Source organism: Scyliorhinus torazame, chromosome 4, assembly GCF_047496885.1.
Source record: "Scyliorhinus torazame isolate Kashiwa2021f chromosome 4, sScyTor2.1, whole genome shotgun sequence".
Lineage (NCBI taxonomy): Eukaryota > Metazoa > Chordata > Chondrichthyes > Carcharhiniformes > Scyliorhinidae > Scyliorhinus > Scyliorhinus torazame.
Genome location: NC_092710.1, coordinates 154,562,473 through 154,586,083, shown reverse-complemented (window position 1 = coordinate 154,586,083; position 23,611 = coordinate 154,562,473). Strand labels below are relative to the sequence as shown.

The window sequence follows — 23,611 nt, the reverse complement described above, 5'->3', positions numbered from 1 at the left end:
TTCCCCCATACCCCCCTTCCCCCATACCCCCCATCCCACATATCCCCCCCATATCCCCCTCCCCCATATCCCCCTCCCCCATATCCCCCCTTCCCCCATATCCACCTTCCCCCATATCCACCTTCCCCCATATCCCACTTCCCCCATATCCCCCCTTATCCCCCTTCCCCCATATCCATATCCCCCCATGGGGAGATATGTGGGAAGGGTGTTATGGGGGAAGAGTGGATATGGGGGAAGAGTGGATATGGGGGAAGAGTGGATATGGGGGAAGAGTGGATATGGGGGAAGAGTGGATATGAGGGAAGAGTGGATATGGGGGGAGGGGGATATGGGGGAAGGGGATATGGGGGAAGGGGATATGGGGGAAGGGGGGATATGGGGGAAGGGGTTATATGGGGGAAGGGGGGGATATGGGGAAGTGGGATATGGGGGAAGGTGGATATGGAGGAAGGGGAGATTTGGGAAGGGGGGATATGGGAAAGGGGGAATATGGGGGAAGGGGAAATGGGCAAGGGGATATGGGGAAGGGGGATACGGGGAAGGGGGTATGGGGAATATGGGGGAAGGAGGATATGGGGAAGGGGCGATATGGGGAAGGGGATACGGGGAAGGGGGTATGGAGATATGGGGGAAGGGGGATATGGGGAAAGGGGGGATATGGAGGAAGGGGGGATATGGGGGAAGGGGGAAAGAGGAGCAGGCAGTGGGGGGTCTCACTTGGCGCTTCGTGGTGGGCGGACATTTTGCCGGGTCTCCTGGGGGTGGGGGTGGGCGTCTTTTGTGCAGTTACGCCGTGTAGCCTCACTGACGCCGCGCGTGTCCGTGACAGGTGATGCCGTCGCGAATGGCGTCGCGCCACTACTAACCCATTCCCGGCCGGAGAATTCGCGATGTTTGGGGGGGCCCGACGCCGGAGTGATTCGCGCCGTTTGTGGCTCCGGGTTCGGGCCATCGCGCCGGTTCACGGAGAATCCCGCCCATGGACTATGTAAGCAGACACGTTAAAACCCTGGAAAAGTATCAATAGCATTGCCTTTGCAAGATCCTGCAAATCTACTGGGAGGATAACTGCTCAACGTCAATGTCCCCAGCTTGAACCATTGATCGTGCTCAATCAGCTCTTCTGAACAGGTCACATCACCTGAATGCCTGATACGAGACTCACAGTTTCAATATGGCAAGCAAGCCTTAGGAGGGCAGAGTAAATGCTTCAAGGACACCCTCAAAGTCACCTTGAAAAAGTACAACATCTCCACCTGCTCCTGGGAATCCATGGCTAAAACCAGATTAAGTGGATGAAGAGCGGGCAGCGCAGTGGCGCAGTGGATTAGCCCTGCAGCCGCACGGCGCCGAGGTCCCCGGTTCGATACCAGCTCTCGGTCACTGTCCGTGTGGACTTTGCACATGGTCCCCGTGTTTGCGTGGGTTTCGCCCCCACAACCCAAAAGATGTGCGGGGTAGGTGGATTGGTCACGCTAAATTGCCCCTTAATTGGAAAAAATGAATTGGGTACTATAAATTTATTTTTAAAAAGTGGATGAAGAGCATCCGGGAAGGAGCTGAATACCTCGAGTCTCATCGCCAAAAGCTAGCTGAAGTCAAGCATCAACAGCAAATGGAACTCACGGCAACCCAGGCGCCCCACCCACTCGCTCCTCAACCACCGTCTTCCCCAACTTTGAGAGACTTTAGGTCGTGTATTGGACTCCTCAGTCACCCGAGAACTCATTTTTAGTGAGGAAGTAAGTCATCCCCAACTCCGAGGGACTATCTCAGAAGAAGGAGGAGTTTATCACACTCTCCAAAGCACAGAGTACAATAATTCACATGCAAGTAGCCTAGGAGCACGGAACAGTAATTCTCTCAACTTCTATAATAGGAAGTGGAAACCACTGAATGTCTAGACTGATTCAAAAGATCTTTCATGGGCCTACGGTGGTGTAGTGGTCATGTCACCAGACTGGTAATCTTGACAATGCAACTTCAAATCCCATCATGGCAGCTTGAGAAGTGGGATTCAACTTTCAAAAGACAAGTAAAGGGCAAATCACACTCGTGCCATACAAATGCCAGGAAATGATCATTCCCAAGATAAAGTCTAACCACTTCTCTTTGGCATGCAATGATGTTACCGGTATCTAAGGAGTAGTGGGTGCTGTTGTGGAGAGAGTGGGGGGGTAACTATTGCCCCAAAACCAAACTGGACTACCTACATAATGCCATGGCTAGTACTGCAGGTCAGAAGCTGAGTATTCTAACGCACTTAACTCATCTTCTGACTCTCCAAAACTTTACCACCATCTATAAAGCACAAATCAGGATTACAATGGAATATTCTCCACCTGTCTTGAGGAGTGCACTCAAGAAGTTTGGCACTATCCAGAACAAAGTAGCTCATTTGAATGGCACCCCATTCACCTAAAATATCTACTCACTCCAACACCAGCACAGAGTAGCAGCAGTGTTCACTGTTTACAAGTGAACAATTCACCAAGACTTCTTCAATAGCATCTTCCAAATCCACAACCTCTACCACCTCAAAAGACAAAGGCAGGTGTTGCAAACACCAACACCTTCAAATTTCCCCCAAGTTGCACACCATCCTCACTCTGAAATATAGTGACATTGCTGGGTCAAAATCCTGGAATACACTCCCTCACAGCTTCATTTCATCCACCAGCTCAACACAATACTGGGCCAGAATTGTACACTACCCCATCGGTGCGGTTTTAATGGCTGGGGGGGGGGGACATGAAATTGAAGGGAGAGAATTCCTACTGGGTTTCAACTCACCCCAACCACACAGCGATTTTAACTGGGGTGGTCAAGGCCTTCTGTAGTCGGATGCCCCCCCCCCCCCTTAAGGGTCCTGAGGCCACTGGTCCTCCCTTTACCCCCAGTGGCCTCTCCCCAATCCTTCCTTCACTCACTCCCAGGTCTTTCCTCTTCTCCCCACACTAGGACCTCTTGAATTTAGGTCATAGATTATCATAGAATTTACAGTACAGAAGGAGGCCATTCAGCCCATCGAGTCTGCACCGGCTCTTGGAAAGAGCACCCTACCCAAGGTCAACACCTCCACCCTATCCCTACAACCCAGCAACCCCACATAACACTGAGGGCAATTTTGGACACTAAGGGCAATTTAGCATGGCCAATCCACCTAATCCGCACATCTTTGGACTGTGGGAGGAAACCGGAGCACCCGGAGAAAACCCACGCACACAGGGGGAGGACGTGCAGACTCCGCACAGACAGTGACCCAAGCCGGAATCGAACTTGGGACCCTGGAGCTGTGAAACAATTGCACTATCCACAATGCTACCGTGCTGCCCTTCGCGCCGGTCGGGGCCCGCTTTACGCGGCACCCCCAGCGATTCTCCGCCCGGAATGAGCCGAGCTGCCGCCCAAAAAAGCCCGAGTCCCGCCGGCGCTGTTCGCATCTGGCCTCACCTGGCGGGACCTCGGCATCCATCCTTTCTGGGGCGGCCTGGTGGGGGCGGGGGGGGTCCTCCACCGTGGCCTGGCCCGCGATCGGGTCCTACTGATCGGCGGGCCGGCCTCTCGTGGTGGGGGTCTCTTTTGCTCCGCGCCGGCCCCTGTAGGCCTACGCCATGTTGCATCGGGGCTGGCGCGCAAAAGGAGGCTACTGCGAATGCGTGCATTCGCGCCGGTCGCAGCGCACATGCACAGACCCGCAGCGCCCATTTGACGCCGATATCGGCAGCTGGAATGTCGTGGGTCGCTCCAGTGCCGTGTTGGCCTCCCATAGGGCAGACGATCGCTACACAGAGCTGTCCAATAATGCCGTTGTTAAACTCTCCGGTTTTTACGGCGGCGTCAACACTCTGCCTTCAGATGGGAGAATCCCACCCACCTTCTCCTTATGTATAAACAACTCAAACTGGAGTATAAACCATCTTACTCTGTCCTGACACTGCTTGGCACAGGCGCCAACATGTATCTTTCTTCCTACGCCGCCCCCACTAATCTAATGCTTTTCCAGGCTGTGACCTGATGCCGAACATTGTGAGAGATTATTCGAAAGATTCATTGGATTGTCCCTCCTCTTGTGGCAGGTTATCCCTGACATAAGGATACCTCTGGCTGCATCTGCAGGCCTTATGTTGAACAATCTGGTGTCACCTCATGTCCCTTGCACGGCTTTTAGATAGAAAAGCCCAAGTGTGCATTGCCGTGGCAAAGAGCAGCCTAATGCCGCTCGAATCCAGCCACCGTCACTTTATTTTGCCTTGGATCTGTGTATCCACTAATGTCAAATGGCTGCTCTCAGATTCTGAAAGCCCTTGGGACAGCAGCCTATATCCTAATTCCCAGGGACTATATGCTGGTGTTAAAGTCACTGCCAGCAGGGCGCAGTCTATGGCTTCTGTGCAGGTACTGCCATTGGCTTGCTTCAAACTGCTTATGAGCCGAGAGCCTATTGGAGTATGATGATGCAAATAATCTATCCACTGTTACACATCCCTGGAGACTGACTTCATATCCTGGGTGCATGTTTGATGTTCCAAAACATCTTTCTTTTCAGGTGAGTACCAATGATTCCAAAGCCACGGGCAGTCTTCAGTCCTACTAGAGATTGGCAGATCCTCACCCAAACCCAATTCCTCACATTCTATAAGCAGCCTGATGTCACAACCTCACTTATCTAATTCCCCCAGATGAAAGGATCTGAGCTATTGCATGGGAATAAGAAAACAAGAGGCCCAGGAAAGCACTAAAGTCATAACAGAGAAACAAGGGGCAGAAAAGTACTTCCAAGGACATCTGTAGAGCAGTATCCTGCTTTTCATTACCAATCTAGAAAACAGGTCTTCCTGCTCATCCCTCTCGAATACCTCTCCCCCCATAAGCTGTCAGTGTCATGGGGCTGAAAGAAACAAACGCATAAACTAAGAAATTGTGACCCCGCTCCCCCCACCCCCCCAACCAAACTGCCTGACAACTCACAGGATGCCATCCAACCATCTAGGAGTGGATCTTCTAAACGGCCCACTGTACTGTCCCCACTGATATCAACTTCCCCTGTAGCTAGAATAGAGTTCCCCTTAATTGCTCTGTAATCTGCCCTCTATTGTCCAGAATGCTTCCTCTGGTGCCTTGCCTTACACAGGTATTGAGAACAAGTACATCCTCCAATAAGATTGAGGGAGTTAAGTGAAGGCTAGCATTTGAGGGAAATGTCAGAGGTCATCTCAGTCAGCTGATATACTAAATCTGCTGGGATCATCTTTTAAATGGATGAAGAAATTTCAAGTTTCTGCATGCAAATAGTTGCTGTTAGGGGAGATAGTAATAAAATATAAGATTCCAAGTTAGTGATCCTCTTAACCTTTTTTCATGTATCTAGTTTTTTATGGGATGTGGGCGTCGCTGACAAGGCCAGCATTTGTTGCCCATCCCTAATTACTCTTGAACTGAGTGGCTGGCTTGGCCATTTCAGAGGATAGTTAGGAGTTGACCACATTGCTGTGGGGTCTGGAGTCACATGTAGGCCAGATCGGGTAAGGATCGCAGATTTGCTTCCGTAAAGGACATTAATGAACCAGATGTTTTTTTATGACAATCAATGATAATTTCTTGGTCACCATTACTGAGACTAGCTTTACATTCCAGATTTATTAATTGAATATAAATTCCACCAGCTGCCGTGGGGGGATTTGAACCTAGAACCCCAGAACCCCAGAGCATGAGCATGGGCCTCTGGAGTACTAGTCCAGGAACAATACAACTAGGCCACCCTCAACCATGGTGCAAATTAAGGATCACTTGCGCACAACAATGTTTTTTAGGGTGAAATCTGCGATGGTGTGCAGAATGCTCAAAGAAGAAAGGGCAGAGCAACATGTTAATTCCCTTTCTTACCCATATCTGGTCCTTCAAACTTTTTCCAGAATTGGTGTGTGGTTCCAGGGAAGTAAGGCAGGTGGCATTTAATCCAACTGCAATTCCCTCCACATGGAATGTAAGACATGTTTTCTGCAGTTTCCTCTCTCAGGTATTCAGCAGTCGCTATCTCCCCCTCTGTCCCTCTCCATTGTTGCACCTCATTCATAAGTATTTGTAGGTCAGCCTCATTTAAACTTTGCGGTCTTCTTTCAATGCCTTTCACCCTTTACTGGGTGTTTCTGTTAGGTCTTCCATTTGGAGACATGTTTTTAAAAAGTACTATGAATTTGTAAAAGCCATATACCATCTGACGGGCATTCAGTCTGGCAATAACACCGTGCCTTTAACTTGGAACCCCCCATCTTGTTCACTGCTTACTTATCGCAGCTTGTTGTAATCTCTAACCACCTGTTTACACCTGCAATTTCCATTTCAGAACAACAATATGTCACATGTCACTCTTGGATTAAACTCAGCCAATGCTAAAGGATATAGAAAACGGGTAGACCACATGATTGACAGTGGACTCGGTGACGCTGGGACATGCCACTGACATAAATGTTTGTTTGTGGCCAAATTTGAGAAGAGACACGAATTGAGGTCCAGAAAGAGTTTTTAAAATGTGAATCTGCCCTCCTGTAATTCCACCCCCAGCGCTTTAAAGCTTCAGTTGTAAAACAGTTAATGACCTATTGTTATCCATCCCTCCGCCTCACCTGTGGTGGACCATTCAGCAGCAGTCTGCGTGGATGAAACATCTCAGTTCTATTCTGTGTTTTGTTAAAATCCATATGGTTTCGTTTAGTCACTGTCCACTGTCGATAATACAGGGATTGCTCTGTGGAAGTCATCATTTTAGCCAACGAAGGATGAAAGGAGGTTATCCATTGAACGGTATGGTGAGGAAGGAAGGATGATAATTTGCCCACTCCGGCACTGTCCACCTTGGTAACAATCTCATAGATCAATTTTGGGAGAAACACAGTAGGTGGTTGGCTTGCTGCCTTTGTCCTTGGGCACTGGGATGTTACCTGTCCCAAAATGGGAGTCTGAGCAGAGGAAGAGTTTGAAGAAAATGTTTTTGTGCTTCTTCTTGAGCTTCTGCGATTGTCGATTTGATCTAAGTTTATTCTATGCTTTTCTGAATATTGAGTCTCATTCATAGGCTTCTGCTGCATGTTGTCTGCTCTTAGCTTAGGCTTCTCTCTGGCAATGCTACCGTCCTCAATATTAACAGATTCAACATTCGGCGGGTGTCTTGCAGAATCCTCTGCTCCAGAGGTTGAGAAAGGATCACTGTCGCAAAGTAAGCCTAATGTTGCCACAGAAAAATAAAGATATTAATTTCTGTCAAATGGAAGATTCCAGTATACTTGATTAATCTTTCGATAATAAACTAAAAACAGAAAATGCTAGAAATATTCAAGCAGTTCAAGCAGCATCTGCTGAGAGAGAAAGAAAGTTAATATTTCAGGTCATCAGAAGTGGGAGAGGTTAGAGATGGAGCAGGCTTTAAGCAATAGCAGAGGCAGAGAAAGTGGGGAAGATAATAAAGAGCATTAAAAAAATAGAAAATAGGAACTGGAGTAGGCCATACAGCCCTTCGAGCCTGGTCCGCTATTCCTTACGATCACGGCTGATCATCCAACTCAGTAACCTGTTCCTGTTATAATTTTATAGGTTGCAAGGAGATACCCCCTTCATACGTCAGTCTGGCCTCCCAGGAATCAGTCTGTAAACCTCCGCTGCACACCCTCCATAGCAAGAAAATCCTTCCTCAGATAAGGAGACCAACACTGTACACAATATTCCAGGTGTGGCATCACAAAAGCCCTTATAGCAGCAAGACATCCCTTCTCCTGTGCTCAAATCCTCTCACTATGAAGGCCAACATTTTCCTTCTTCATTACCTGCTGCACTGCATGCATACTTTCAGTGACTGGTGTACCCAGGTCTCGTTGCAAATTCCCCAATCTCAATCTATCGCCATGAAGATAATAAGCTGCCTTCCTGTTTTGCCAACACATTTATCCACATTATACTGCACCTGCCCACTCACTCAACTTGTCCAAATCCCACTGAGGCATCTTTACATCCTCCTCACAGCTCACCCACCAGCCAAGTTTTGTGTCATTTGCAAATTAAATTTGGAGATACTACATTTAGTTCCCTCATTTAAATCATTGATATACATTGTGAATAGATGAGACCTAGCTGTTCCCTGCGGTACCCCACTAGTCACTGTCGTGGTACAATCCCAGTTGATGTTATAACAGGATGGGAATATCCCAGAATGGAACACTGGTTGCAAAGACAGTAATTGACTTCCGGTTGCGGCGATGCGGAGCTAAGCCGCGCGTTTCGGCAGCTCCCGCGAAAACGGACTTTCGGGCTCACCAGAGGAGCCCCAACGGAGTTTTTTTTTGACTGATCCCGTGTGGGAAGGAGCAATGAGGCCCCCCCCCACAAAATTTGGCAGGGAGCAGCGGTGGAGCAACGAGGAAAGAGGCCATGGAGCAGAGAACAAAACGGGGAGAAGAAGGCAAGATGGCGGAGGGCGGAGTGCAAGCAGCGTGGGGGCCAGACCAGCAGGAGGTCTTCATGAGATGCGTGGAGGTGCTGAAAAAGGAGGTGCTGGCGCCGATGCTGTTGGCGATCGAGGGGCTGAAGGAGACCCAGACGACCCAGGCGGTGGAGCTTCGTGAGGTGAACGATAAGGTGAACACCAACGAGGACGATATCCAGGGCCTGGCGGTAAAAATGGAGGCGCACGAGGCGGTACACAGGAGGTGGGCCGAGAGAATTGAGGTCCTGGAGAACAGGTCGAGGAGGAAGAATCTCCGGATTCTGGGTCTTCCCGAAGGAGTGGAGGGAGCTGATGCTGGGGCGTACGTGAGCACGATGCTCCATTCGCTGATGGGTGCGGAGGCCTCTCCAACCCCCCTGGAGCTGGAAGGGGCTCACCGGGTTCTTACGAGGAGTCCCAAGGCGGATGAGCCACCAAGGGCAATAGTGGCAAGGTTCCATCGCTTCGTGGATAAAGAAAGGGTACTGAGATGGGCCAAGAAGGTGCGGAGCAGCAGATGGGAGAACGCGGTGATCCGAGTATACCAGGATTGGAGCGCAGAGGTGGCAAGGAGGAGAGCTGGCTTCAACCGGGCCAAGGCGGTGCTGCATAGAAAAAGAGTCGGGTTTGGCATGCTGCAGCCTGCGCGACTGTGGGTCACTTATCAGGACCGACACCATTATTTTGAAACGCCAGAAGAGGCTTGGACCTTTATACAGATGGAAAAACTGGACTCGAACTGAGGGGATGTGGTTGTATATGGGGTTGTAAATATGGGTAAAGAATATTTTGTGGGTGGGATGATGGATGGGGATGTGGGTAGAGTTCTGATTAAAATTCCTAAAATTTCCTTTTTTCCTGTCTGTAGACAAAATGATGATGATGGGGAAAGTGGGCGTCGGTCCTGGAGGGTGGTGAGACTCGGGGATGAGGGAACTGGGATGATGGCCGCAACAGGAGCTGCGCCACAGGGGGTGGGGCTGGTTCAGGAAAGCACGGGCTTTTTTCCCGCGCCAAAGGGGGGGGGGGGTTGAGGAAGGTAAGGAGGAGGAGAGACTCCCACACGGGGGAGATCAATGGGAAGGCGGGGGAAGCCGGGGTCAGCAGAGATCAGCTGACACACGGAAGTAATATGGGGGGAACAAAAGTGCTAGATGGGGATCTAGCGGGGGAGGGGAGGAGTGGGGGGGATTCTAGGGTTGCTGCTGCACTGTCCGAGGGGGAACTGAAAATGGAAGAGGTGGTCGGGGCAGGGGTTCCCCGCCTGGGGGACTGGAGGGAGTGGGAGGCGCGAGCACGGGACTGACCTAAGATAGGAGATGGCTAGTCGGGGGGGGGATCCCCCCAATCCAGCTGATCACGTGGAATGTGAGAGGCCAAAATGGGCCGGTTAAGAGGGCCCGAGTGTTCGCGCACCTAAAGGGACTGAAGGCATACGTGGCCATGCTTCAGGAGACACATCTGAAGGTGGCAGATCAGGTCAGGTTAAGGAAGGGATGGGTGGGACAGGTGTTCCATTCAGGGCTGGATGCGAAGAATAGAGGGGTGGCAATACTAGTGGGGAAGCGGGTGTCATTTGAGCCCAAGAACAGAGTAGCGGACAAGGGAGGCCGATACGTGATGGGAGTGGTAGGTTGCAGGGGACGGAGGTGGTACTGGTGAATGTATATGACCCAAACTGGGACGATGCTGGATTCATGAAACGGATGTTGGTCCGTATTCCGGACCTGGAGGTCGGGAGCTTGATAATGGGTGGGAATTTTAACACGGTGCTGGACCCAGCATTAGATCGTTCCAGAGTGCGGCCATGGTGCTTGGATCAGTTGAGGTTCCCAAGGGTGGAGGTGCAGGAGGTGGCTGGTCTGGGGGCGCCAATTGGGGTGGAGGAGCTGGTTAAAGGACTGGGGAGCATGCAGGCAGGGAAGGCCCCGGGGCCGGATGGGTTCCCGGTGGAGTTCTACAGGAAATACGTAGACCTGTTAGCCCCGTTGCTGGTAAGGACCTCCAATGAATCAAGGGAGGGGGGGGCCCTGTCCCCGACAATGTCGGAGACGACGATCTCTTTGACCTTAAAGCGGGATAAGGACCCACTGCAATGTGGGTCATTTAGACCGATCTCGCTCCTTAATGTAGATGCTAAGTTGCTGGCAAAAATGTTGGCCATGAGGATTGAGGACTGTGTTCCGGGGGTGATTCACGAGGACCAGACGGGATTCGTAAAGGGTAGGCAGTTAAACACTAATGTGCGAAGGCTCTTAAATGTGATAATGATGCCATCGGTGGAGGGAGAAGCGGAGATAGTGACAGCCATGGATGCGGAGAAAGCCTTTGATCGGGTAGAGCGGGAGTATCTCTGGGAAGTGTTGAGGAGGTTTGGGTTCGGGGGAGGGTTTATTAGTTGGGTTAAGCTCCTGTATAAAGCCCCGGTGGCGAGTGTGGTCACGAACCGGCGGAGGTCGGAGTATTTCCGGCTGTATCGAGGGACGAGGCAGGGGTGCCCCCTGTCCCCTCTGCTGTTCGCATTGGCAATTGAACCTTTGGCCATGGCGTTATGGGAGTCGGAGAAATGGAAGGGGGTGGTTCGAGGGGGAGAGGAACATCGAGTGTCGCTGTATGCAGACGACCTGTTGCTGTATGTGACGGATCCAGTGGAGGGGATGGTTGAGGTAATGCAGATCCTACGGGAGTTTGGAGACTTTTCGGGCTATAAGCTCAATGTGGGAAAGAGTGAGTTCGTTGTGATCCATCCGGGGGACCAGGGAAGAGGGATAGAGGACCTACTGTTGAGCAGGGCGGAAAGGAGCTTTCGATATTTGGGGATTCAGGTAGCTAGGAGTTGGGGGGCACTGCATAAACTCAATTTGACGCGATTGGTGAAACAGATGGAGGAGGATTTTAAAAGGTGGGACATGTTGCCTCTCTCGCTGGCGGGTAGGGTACAGTCGGTTAAAATGGTGGTCCTCCCGAGATTTCTTTTTGTATTCCAATGCCTCCCAATTGTGATTACTAAGGCCTTTTTTAAGAGGGTAAGCAGGAGCATTACGGGATTTGTGTGGGCGAGCAAGACCCCGCGGGTAAGGAGGGGGTTCTTGGAGAGTAGCAGAGATAGAGGAGGGTTGGCGCTGCCAAATCTGGGTGGTTATTATTGGGCAGCCAACGTGGCAATGATCCGTAAGTGGGTGATGGAGGGAGAGGGGGCGGCGTGGAAGATGTTGGAGATGGCGTCCTGTAAAGGAACGAGCCTGGGGGCGCTGGTGACGGCACATCTGCCGCTCTCGCCGACAGGGTATACCACGAGCCCGGTGGTGGCGGCAATGCTAAAGATCTGGGGGCAGTGGAGACGGCACAGGGCGGCGACGGGAGCCTCGGTGTGGTCCCCGATCAGAGATAACCATCGGTTTGTCCCAGGAAGGATGGCGGGGGATTTCAGAGCTGGCATCGGGTAGGGATTAAAAGAATGGGGGACCTGTTAATCGATGGGACATTTGAGAGCTTAGGGGCGCTGGAGGAGAAGTTTGGGCTACGCCCGGGAAACGCTTTCAGGTACATGCGAGTGAAGGCGTTTGTGAGGCGGCAGGTGAGGGAATTTCCGCTACTACCGGCACAAGGGATTCAAGATAGGGTGATCTCGGGCGTATGGGTCGGAGAGGGCAAGGTGTCGGCGATATACCAGGAGATGAAAGAAGAGGGGGAGGCTTTGGTAGAGGAGCTGAAGGGTAAATGGGAAGAGGAGCTGGGGGAGGAGATTGAGGCGGGGCTATGGGCTGATGCCCTAAGTAGGGTTAATTCATCTTCCTCGTGTGCCAGGCTTAGCCTGATACAATTTAAGGTGGTTCATAGAGCGCATATGACGGGGGCGAGGCTGAGTAGGGATGGAGGGCAGATGTGGGAGGTGCTCAGGAAGTCCGGCGAACCATGTCCATATGTTTTGGTCATGCCCGGCACTGGAGGGGATCTGGAGGGGAGTGGCGGGAACAATATCTAAGGTGGTGAAAGTCCGGGTCAAGCCAAGCTGGGGGCTAGCAATATTTGGAGCAGTGGACGAGCCGGGAGTGCAGGAGGCGAAAGAGGCCGGCATTCTGGCCTTTGCGTCCCTAGTAGCCCGGCGAAGGATCTTGCTAATGTGGAAGGAGGTGAAGCCCCCCAGCGTGGAGGCCTGGATAAATGATATGGCTGGGTTTATCAAGTTGGAAAGGATAAAGTTTGCCTTGAGAGGGTCTACCCAGGGGTTCTACAGGCAGTGGCAACCCTTCCTAGATCATCTTGCGGAGCGTTAGATGAAGGTCGGACAGCAGCAACAGCAACCCGGGGGGGGGGGGGGGGGGTCATCGTTCGTGGGGGGGGGGGTTCCTGTGGGGGGCATATGAGCAAGACAGCACTTGAATGATCCGGAAACTGACATGTACGGGAAGAATCCAATGTACAAAGTTCTGTATTTTATTGACTTGCCATGATCATGTCGTGCCACGCGAGTTCTTTTTCTTTTCTTTTGTTACGGGGGGGGGGGGGGGGGGTGTTGTTTGTAAGGTGGAAAATATTGTTCACGAAAAATTCTTAATAAAAATATATTTTAAAAAAAAGAAAAGATAGTAATTTTAACTTTATTGTTTATAATTCAAGCTGTGTTCCCCTTGCCCACCGAGAGAGGGGGGGGGGTTACATGGGCAGGTTCTTATGCTCACAGGGTGGGAGAAGGAGTGAGAGGTGCCCTGATCTTTGTGTGGTGGGGTGGGGGGTTGCCCTTTTGTGTGTAGGGGTTAGCGATGTTCCCCATGCCCACCAGGGGCGTGTTCCCCTTGCCCACCAGTCTACGTGGGGTGGGTCTCGATCTCCGGGCGGGAAGGCAAGGTCTTGGCCGGGGGGGATCTCCAATGGTGGTAGGGGATTGGGAGGTGGGGGGGTTCCGGATCTTTGTGGGTGGGGCGGGGGGGTGTCAAGATGAGGGCCTTTAGTGTAACTTTGAAATTGGGCCGACGTTTAAAAATGGTGTCCTGGTCTCAGTGGAAAGAAGAAGATTGGAAAGAGGGAATGGGTTAGAGGAAAGTGAAGTTGCCCCAGTCTCAGATTCCTGGTTTGCTGGCATGTTTAGGCTCTGCTGCCTCCTCCTCGCCTGCACCCTCCCCCGAAAAGTTGACTGTAATTCTGACCAGTACTTTGAAATTGCAGAGTGCTGTGAATCAGGCAAGAAAAGGCACCTGCGATGCCAGTGAGTTTCACACAGCTTTCCTCACCTGATCCAGCAGTCTATGCAATTTTGGGAAAATTGTACCTCTGTTTCCTGTCTGCCAACCAGTTTTCCATCCATCCCTGTAAACTATCCACAATCCCATTTGCTACTCTCCTATGTAGGACCTTGCAAAAGTCCAAATAAACTACATCACTGGCTCCCCTCAAGTTATATCCTTGAAGAATTCCAGTAGATTTGTCAAGCATGGTTTCCCTTTCATCAATCCATGCTGCTGACTCGATCTGATCCTGCAACTGTTTTCCAAGTGCTCCACTATTAAATCTTTTATAATGGACTGTAGCATTTTCCATACACACGATGTCAGGCTGACTGGTCTATAATTCCGTGTTTCATCTCTATCTCCCTTTTTAAATAGTGACGTTACATTAGCTATCCTCCAATCTATAGGAACTGTTCCAGCGCCAATGGAATCAATGTATCTACTATTTCTAGGGTCACTTCCTTAAGTACTCTGTTGTGTAGATTATCAGGCCCTGGGGATTTATCAGCCTTCAACACTATCAATTTCCCAGCACTATTTCCCTAAGAATACTGATTTCCCTTAGTTCATCTCTCTCAGAGGGAAGTAAGAGACTGCTGTGTGCTCTGTTTCACAGAGACATGGCTCAGCCCTGCCTCACCGGACTGTGCCATACAACCTGACGGCTTCTCAATTCACCGGGCGGACCGCACGGCATCAGCAGGCAAAGCGAAGGGTGGAGGGGTTTGCCTCCTCATCAACTCCTCCTGGTGCTTGGATGTGGCGACTCTGGCGACCTACTGCACCCCAGACCTGGAATACCTGACCGTGAAGTGCCGCCCATATTATCTTCCACGTGAGTTCACTTCAGCCATTATCACAGCGGTCTACATCCCGCCCCAGGCAGTAGTGAGGAAGGCGCTGGACGAACTATACACAGTAATAAACAACTACCGGAGGCCGTGTTCATCGTGGCTGGAGACTTCAACAAGGCCAACCTCAAGAGTGTACTGCGAAGATTCCACCAGCACATCTCCTGTCCCACCAGGGGAGACAATACTCTTGACCACTGCTACTCAAAAATCAAGGGCGCCTACCGTTCCAACCCCGACCGGACTTTGGGAAATCAGACCATGGGCGAGATTCTCCGACCCCCCGCCGGGTCGGAGAATCGCCGGGGGCTGGCGTGAATCCCGCCCCCGCCGGTTGCCGAATTCTCCACCACCAGAGATTCGGCGGGGGCGGGAATCGCGCCGCGCCGGTTGGCGGGCCCCCCCCGCGATTCTCCGGCCGGATGGGCCGAAGTCCCGCCGCTAAAATGCCTGTCCCGCCGGCGTAGATTAAACCACCTACCTTACCGGCGGGACAAGGCGGCGAGGGCGGGCTCTGGGGTCCTGGGGGGGGGGGGGGGGGAGCGCGGGGCGATCTGCCCCGGGGGGTGCCCCCACGGTGGCCTGGCCCACGATCGGGGCCCACCGATCCGCGGGCGGCCCTGTGCCGTGGGGGCACTCTTTCCCTTCCGCCTTCGCCACAGTCTCCACCATGGCAGAGGCGGAAGAGAATCCCTCCACTGCGCATGCGTGGGAATGCCGTCAGCGGCCGCTGACGCTCCCACGCATGCGCCGCCCGGAGATGTCATTTCCGCGCCCGCTGGCGGGTCACCAAAGGCCTTTTCCGCCAGCTAGCGGGGCGGACATTCGTCCGGCGCGGGCCTTGCCCCTTAAGGTTGGGGCTCGGCCTCCAAAGGTGCGGACATCGCGCCGTTTCCAGAGAATTTCGCCCCATAAGACGGTGCTCCTTCTCCCGGCATACAAGCAGAAACTCAAGCGGGAGAATCCAGCTAAGAAGGTTGTGCAGTGCTGGTCCGAGGAGACAGAAGAGCTCTTACGTGACTGCTTAGAGACAGTGGGCTGGTCTGTATTTAAGAACTCAGCGACAAACTTAAATGAGTATGCCACCACCGTCACAGACTTCATCAGCAAATGTGTGGACGACTGCGTGCCAAAGAAAGCAGTACGTGCGTTCCCCAACCGGAAACCGTGGCTCAATCGCGAGATTGACTCCCTACTGAAGGACAGATCTGAGGCATTCAAAGGCAGATGACCCTGACATATACAAGAAATCCAGGTACGACCTCCGCAAAGCCACCCGGAATGCCAAGAGAGGATATCAAACCAAGCTAGAGTCACAGACAGACTCTCGGCGGTTGTGGCAAGGACTAAACAACATAACGGGCTACAAAGCGAAGCCGAACAGTATCTCTGGCAGCAGCGCACCCCTCCCCGATGAACTCAATGCATTCTATGCCCGGTTCGAGCAGGTAACCAACAATCCGCTGGCAAGTGCCCCAGCAGCCCATAATTCACCCATACCCACCATCACAGCTTCCAAAGTCAGATTGGCCTTCCTGAAAGTGAACCCTCGGAAGGCGACGGGCCCGGACGGGATTCCTGGTCGTGCACTCAGAGCCTGCGCGGACCAGCTGGCAGAGGTATTCGCGGACATCTTTAACCTGTCCCTACTCCACTCAGAGGTCCCCACCTGCTTCAAGAAGACCACCATCATACCAGTACCAAAGAAGAACCAGGCAATGTGCCTCAATGACTACCGACCAGTGGCCCTGACTTCAGTCGTAATGAAGTGCTTCGAGAGGTTGATCATGAAGCGCATCACCTCCATACTCCCAGAATGCCTTGATCCACTGCAATTCGCATACCGCTGCAACCGATCCACATCAGACACCATTTCCCTGGCCCTACACTCATCCCTAGAGCATCTCGAAAACAAGGACTCCTACATTAGACTCCTATTTATTGACTACAGCTCCATCTTCAACACCATAATCCCAGCCAAGCTCATATAAAAGCTCCAAAACCTAGGACTTGGCTCCCCACTCTGCAACTGGATCCTCGATTTTCTGACCAACAGACCACAATCAGTAAGAATGAACAACAACACCTCCTCCACAATAGTCCTCAACACCGGCGCCCCGCAAGGCTGCGTACTTAGCCCCCTACTCTACTCCCTGTACACACACGACTGCGTGGCAAAACTTGGTTCCAACTCCATCTACAGGTTTGCTGACGATACGACCATAGTGGGCCGGATCTCGAATAACGATGAGTCCGAATACAGGAGGGAGACAGAGAACCTAGTGGAGTGGTGTAGCGACAACAATCTCTCCCTCAATGCCAGCAAAACTAAAGAGCTGGTAATTGACTTCAGGAAGCAAAGTACTGTACACACCCCTGTCAGCATCAACGGGGCCGAGGTGGAGATGGTTAGCAGTTTCAAATTCCTAGGGGTGCACATCTCCAAAAATCTGTCCTGGTCCATCCACGTCCACGCTACCACGAAGAAAGCACAACAGCGCCTATACCTCCTCAGGAAACTAAGGAAATTTGGCATGTCCACATTGACTCTTACCAACTTTTACAGATGCACCATAGAAAGCATCCTATCGGGCTGCATCACAGCCTGGTATGGCAACTGCTCGGCCCAGCACCGCAAGAAACTTCAGAGAGTCGTGAACACCTCCCAGTCCATCACACGAACCTGCCTCCCATCCATTGACTCCATCTACACCTCCCGCTGCCTGGGGAAAGCGGGCAGTATAATCAAAGATCCCTCCCACCCGGCTTACTCACTCTTCCAACTTCTTCCATCGGGCAGGAGATACAGAAGTCTGAGAACACACACGAACAGACTCAAAAACAGCTTCTTCCCCACTGTCACCAGACTCCTAAATGACCCTCTTATGGACTGATTTCATTAACACTACATCCTGTATGTTTCATCCGATGCCAGTGCCTATGTAGTTACATTGTATATGTTGTGTTGCCCCATTATGTATTTTCTTTTATTCCCTTTTTTTCTCATGTACTTAATGATCTGTTGAGCTGCTCGCAGAAAAATACTTTTCACTGTACCTCGGTACACGTGACAATAAACAAATCCAATCCAATCCAATCCAAACATTAAACCCTGGGCTAGATTCTCCGTCGTCGGGATGCTCCGTTTTCCGGCAGTACGCGAGTTTCCCGACGGCGTATGGCTGCCGCACCATTAACCAGCCAGCGTAACGGAGCATCCCACCAGTGGGGTGAAACAGAAATGGGGCACGGCGAGACGGGGAATCCAGCCCCCCGTGTTCCCCAACATTCTGGTTCATTATTTGTGTCCTCCTTTGTGGAAACAGAACCAAAGTTATGTGTTTAGTTGGTCAGCCATTTTTTTGTTCCCCATTAAAAAATTCCTCTGTTTCTGACTGCAAGGGACCTACAATTGCCTTCAGCAATCTTTTTCTCTTCACATAGAAGCTTTTACCAACAGTTTTTATGTCACCCGCAAGCTTACTCTCATACTCTATTTTCCTCCTCTTAAATCAATCCTTTTGTCCTCCTTTGCTGAATTCTCCCAATCCTCAGGTCTGCTGTTTTTAATGGCCAATTTGGGTGCCTCTTCCTTGGATTTAATATTATCTCTAATTTCCCTTGTAAGTCATGGATTAGCCACCTTTCCAGTTTTATTTTTGCATCAGACAGAAATAAACAATCGCTGCAGTTCACCTAGGCTCTCTTTGAATGTTTGCCATTGCTAATCCACTGATATCCCTTTAAGTAACGTTCCCCAATCAATCATAGTCAACTCACGACTCATATCAGCATAGATTTCTTTATTTAGACTTAGGAAGGTGTTTGTCCTGTGAAAATCAGGAGGGAGATTGGAAAGAGGGAGTATGTTAGAGGAAAGTGAAGGAGTTTGAATTCAAGAGTTTCTGAAGCTTGTGATCCTTGACACCTCAAAGAAAGAATAAAAGTTGTTTATTAAAAGTGCCAGATGAAGTGGAGGCTGAAATAAAACTGTGGAGCAAGAATGGCTTTGAGATAGAGTGCGTCATTCCTTCCTGAAGGGAGAGGTTGAGACAGACATGTGACGCATGAGGCTTTGAACATGGGTCTCAAAATGTGACAACGGCAGTAGTCCAAATAATATTTAGGCAGTATCAGTAATCATGGATGAATCTGAAACATGACAGGTACAATTTTAATTGAAATTCACATGGAATAAATAGGAGCCAAAGACAGCTGAACAAGGAATAATTGCTCAAGAAGGGAGGAAGAGACAAACCTGGGAACTACAGACCAGTCAGTCTAACTTCAGTGCTGAGGAAATTATTGGACGCAATTCTGAGAAACAAAATTTAATCTGCATTTGGAGGGGCAGGGATTGATCAAGAACAGATTATTCAAAAGCAGTTGCTGAGGAGAGTGCTGTGGCTGTGGAAGTATATGCATCATCAAACAGGAGAGGGAGATCAGATATTACAATAATAGTGAACAAGGTAAAAGAACCAAATGGATATTCAGTTGGAGAGAAGATCATGGGCGGGATTCTCCTGTCCACCAGCAACATTTCCCAGCACGGTGTGCCCCCGCCGGCAGCGGGATTCTCCGTTCCCGCAGCCGGCCAATGAGGTTTCCCAATGTGGCCACCTCACGCCGTCGGGAAGCCCATGGGCATGGGTGTGCTGCTGGCGGACTGGAGGAACCCACCGATGGGGAATTCCGCTGCAGAACGTCAAAGTGAGCATTTCTGGAAGAGAAGTGGCAGTAAATTAAACACAAATTACAAAACAAAATACTGCGGATTCTGGAAATCTGAAATCAAAACAGAAAATGCTGGAAATACTCAGCATTCCCCTTCGTACTCTTCCCCCCCACCCACTTTTCCTGCTTCTGTACTTGTTTAAAAACCTATTACAACTTGAACCTTTTCCAGTTGTGATTAAAGATCCTCAAACTGAAATTTTATCTTTCTCTCTCCATAGATGCTGCCAAACCTGCTGAGCATTTCCAGTATTTTCCGTTTTTAGTTCAGATTTCCAACATCTGCAAATATTGTGCTTTTGAGTAATTCATATTCTGGTCTTCAAAACTCAAGAGTATTTTTCTTACTTGAAGTTTTCGATGATCTGGATGAAGCTGAGTGATTGGAATATGAGCGCTGTCTCTTATTATTACTTTTCTTTCCCAAGTCTGCAACTGCTGTCACTAAAACAAGGGGAATAAATAAGAAGTCACAGTCTGACCCGAGTCATTGGAACACATTCATAATGTATTTGAATATGATGGGAATGGTTCATATTGACTGCATTTTTGATCCCTCATCACTGATATCAGAGGGCAAAGTCTAGTCAGGAAAGGAATCGCCTGCTCCCAAGCGTTCAAAGCCTCTGCAAACTGCTTGCGAGTGCAAAATCCAATTCATGTCCCTTTACCAGCTGATGTTTAAGAACCTAATCCTCTACCAAATCAATTCTATGTTACATATATCATTGGCTCGGCGATTCTCTTGAGCCCCATGCCGGGCTGGAGAATCGCCGCAACTGCGCCACGACACCCCGCCGCCGTCACGCGATTCTCCGAGGTGCGGAGAATCGCCACCATTTGCGCTGGCGTGTTTGACGCGGGGCCGCCGATTCTCCAGCCCAGATGGGCTGAGCGGTCGCACGGATACAACAGAGTTCCGCAGGTGCCGTTCACCCCGGTCGCTGCTGGCGGGAACTCTGCGCGAAGTGTCGGGAGGGCGGCCTGTGGGGCGGGGAAAAGCGATCCTTCACCGGAGGGGGCCTCCGATGGGGTCTGGCCCGCGATCGGGGCCTACCAATTGGCGGGCCGGCATCTACCCCCACCGGGCCTACTTTGTTGCGCGGCCGGCCCCTGAACACCAACGCCATGTTGAGTCGGGGCCGGCGCGCTGAAGAAGTCCCCCACGCATGCGCAGATTGGTGTGGCCAAACTGCGCATGTGCAGGTTGGCGCGGCGCCCATTTGGGGCTGGTTTAGCACACTGGGCTAAATAGCTGGCTTGCAATGCAGAACAAGGCAGCAGCGTGGGTTCAATTCCCGCACCAGCCTTCCCGAACAGGCGCCGGAATGTGGCGACTAGGGGCTTTTCACAGTAACTTCATTGAAGCCTGCTCGTGACAATAAGCTATTATTATATTATTATTAAGGGAGGCTGGAGTGGCGTGAACTGCTCCAGTGCCATGCTGACCCCCTGTAGGGGACAGAATCGGTCGTACCCGTTCCTGTTTCGCGCCGTCGTGAAACGCTACGGCGTTCACGACGGCGCGAACACTTGGTCTCCATTTTGGGGAATTGCCCCCATTATGTCCAGTTTTGGGCACGCTACTCGAGGAAGCATATCAAGGCTGTGGAGAGGATGCGGAAGTGATTCACTATGATGACAATTTAGTAATAAGTAAAGATCAGAGAAACAAAAGCCCCTTTCATTACAGTGGAGCAGATTAAACAATTCTGAAAGAAGTATTCAGGAGTATTAGCAATGTGAGAGGCAAGCAAGGAAAATAAAACTACTGCCCCTGGTCACCAAGTTAGTAACATGGCATAAATCTTAGATCATAAGAAAAGTGGAGAGATTAGTATTTTTATAAAACGCTGTTAGGACATGGAATGCCTGACCACAAACATTGGAAGCATCACCCATTTAGACTTTAAAAAGGGAAGTGGATAAATACCAGGGGGAAATGGGTATGGAAAAGGACAGGTGAATGGAATTAAAGCGTCCTTCAAAGAGTCAGCGGAGACATGACTGGTCGAACACTCTGCTTCTGTACTGTTAAATTCAATGTCATTTCAACACTTCCTAATTCTACTTCTGGGGCGAGATTCTCCGACCCTCCGCCGGGTTGGAGAATCGCCGGGGGCTGGCGTGAATCCCGCCCCCGCCGGTTGCCGAATTCTCCGGCACCGGAGATACGGCGGGGGCGGGAATCGCGCCGCGCCGGTTGGCGGGCCCCCCCCCCAGCGATTCTCCGGCCCGGATGGGCCGAAGTCCCGCTGCTGGAATGCCTGTCCCGCCGACGTGGATTAAACCACCTCTCTTACCGGCGGGACAAGGCGGTGCGGGCGGGTTCCGGGGTCCTGTGGGGGGCGCGGGGCGATCTGGCCCCGGGGGATGCCCCCACGGTGGCCTGGCCCGCGATCGGGGCCCACCGATCCGCGGGAGGGCCTGTGCCGTGGGGGCACTCTTTTCCTTCCGCCTTCGCCATGGTCTCCACCACGGCAGAGGCGGAAGAGACCCCCCTCCACTGCGCATGCGCGGGGATACCGTGAGCGGCCGCTAACGCTCCCGCGCATGCGCCGCCTGGCAATGTCATTTCCGCGCCTGGCACCAAAGGCCTTTCCCGGCAGCTGGCGGGGCGGAAATCAGTCTTGCGCGGGCCTAGCCCCTCAAGGTTAGGGCTCGGCCCCCCCAAGATGTGGAGGATTCCGCACCTTTGGGGCGGCGCGATGCCGGACTGATTTGCGCCGTTTTTGGTGCCGGTCGGCAGACATCGCGCCGATAATGGAGACTTTCGCCCATAATTTCAGACTGCTAATTTTGTACCGTTAGGAGTGAGTCATGCAGATCACAGAATTCAATCATTCTCTGTTATGGATCTCCAGGAGATAGGTTGAGCAGGGCCAATTTTCAGAGAGAGAGAAGACTTCCATGAAATCAAAGGTGCTGGGTTCGAACCAGAAGATGAAAGGTCTGTGTACCCCAATGTCTTTGCTGTACTTTGTTTGCTACACATCTCTCAAAAGCAATAGTGTGTTCAACAACACAATTCTACTGGATCCGAGCAGTCTCCTTCTACATTGGTTTGGTCACAGTCTTCATGTTTGAGACTAGACAGTAAATGTAGGCAGGCTTTTAAATTATACTGCATCACAGCTAAACATGCACATCACAGAAACATAGAAAATAAGAGCAGTAGGTCATGTTGCACTTCGAGCCTGCTCCATCATTCAATACGATCATGGCTGATCCGCCATCTCAACACCAGACTCCCGCGCTCTTCCCATACCACAACACCTTCAGGGTCTAGATATCTATCACATTCCTACTTAAATATATTCAGTTACTTGGCCTTCACAGCTTTCTATGGTGGAGAATTCCACAGGTTGACCATGCTGAGTGAGGATGTTTCTCTTTATCTCAGTCATAAATGGTTTACTCCATATCCGGAGACTCCTTGGTCTAGGCCCTCCCCAGCCATAGGAAATAACATCCTTGCATTCAGTCTGTCCAGCTCTGTCAGAATCGACATGTTTCAATGAGCTCCCCTCTCATCCTTCTGAACTCCATTGAATATAGGCATAGTTGACCCAATCTCTCCTCATACGACAATCCTGCCATCCTGGGAATCAGTTTGGTGAACCTTCACGGCATGCCCTCAATGGCGAGTGTATTCTTTCTTTGGTAAGGAGACCAAAACTGCACACAATACTCCAGGTGTGGTCTTACCAAGGCCCTCCACAGCTGCAGTAAGACATTCTTGTTCCTCTTGCAATGAAGGCCAACGCACCACTTACAAGTTGCTTGCTATACCTGCATGCTTGCTTTCAGAACCATGAATATTTCATCAGGTGGCACTAATCTACAGAAGCAGAAAGCTTGGCAGGTGTTTTATTTATTTTCCATTTGTGGCAGTCCTCAACACTGTCCTGCTCACACCAGCTAATTTTGCATTGGAGAAGGATCAAAGCTGGGATTTTCTTGCCTTGGTGTGACTCAGTTCTATGGCGTGTTGCTCATTAAATCACCAGCACCTTATTCTATCAGTTTCTATCTACCAGTCTCAGAAATGTACACAAGGCATTTGAGTCAACTTATTTGTTTCAAAACAGCATACCTTCAATTGAGACACTGACCTCATCATCGTCAGTGCTGCCTGGCTTATCCAGGTCACTCTCGGAGAGATCATTCACTATCACTGTCTGCCTGGGGACATCAAGAACTACATAGCAAGCTGCTAGACCCAGTTCTTGCTCCAAAGCAGTTCGCAAAAGACAGGTTGAGTTTATTAAGCGTAAATCATAGTACTTTGCAGATCTGTACAGGGAAGAAAGAGG

At 50.9% G+C, this 23,611-nt stretch overlaps 1 protein-coding gene across 7 annotated transcripts in view; it reads right to left on the bottom strand.

The window, feature by feature from the left end:
• The window catches only part of greb1 (growth regulating estrogen receptor binding 1), a 563,483-nt gene that overhangs the window by 115,626 nt on the left and 424,246 nt on the right, over positions 1–23,611 (bottom strand). For all 7 annotated transcript variants that reach the window (XM_072498796.1, XM_072498792.1, XM_072498791.1 and 4 more), the window contains 3 exons: positions 23,392–23,591; positions 19,644–19,739; positions 6,630–7,225 (listed from right to left, as the gene is read on the bottom strand). In XM_072498796.1, coding sequence (XP_072354897.1) covers positions 6,630–7,225; positions 19,644–19,739; positions 23,392–23,591 — 892 coding nt within the window. The remainder of the gene's footprint in view (positions 1–6,629; positions 7,226–19,643; positions 19,740–23,391; positions 23,592–23,611) is intronic.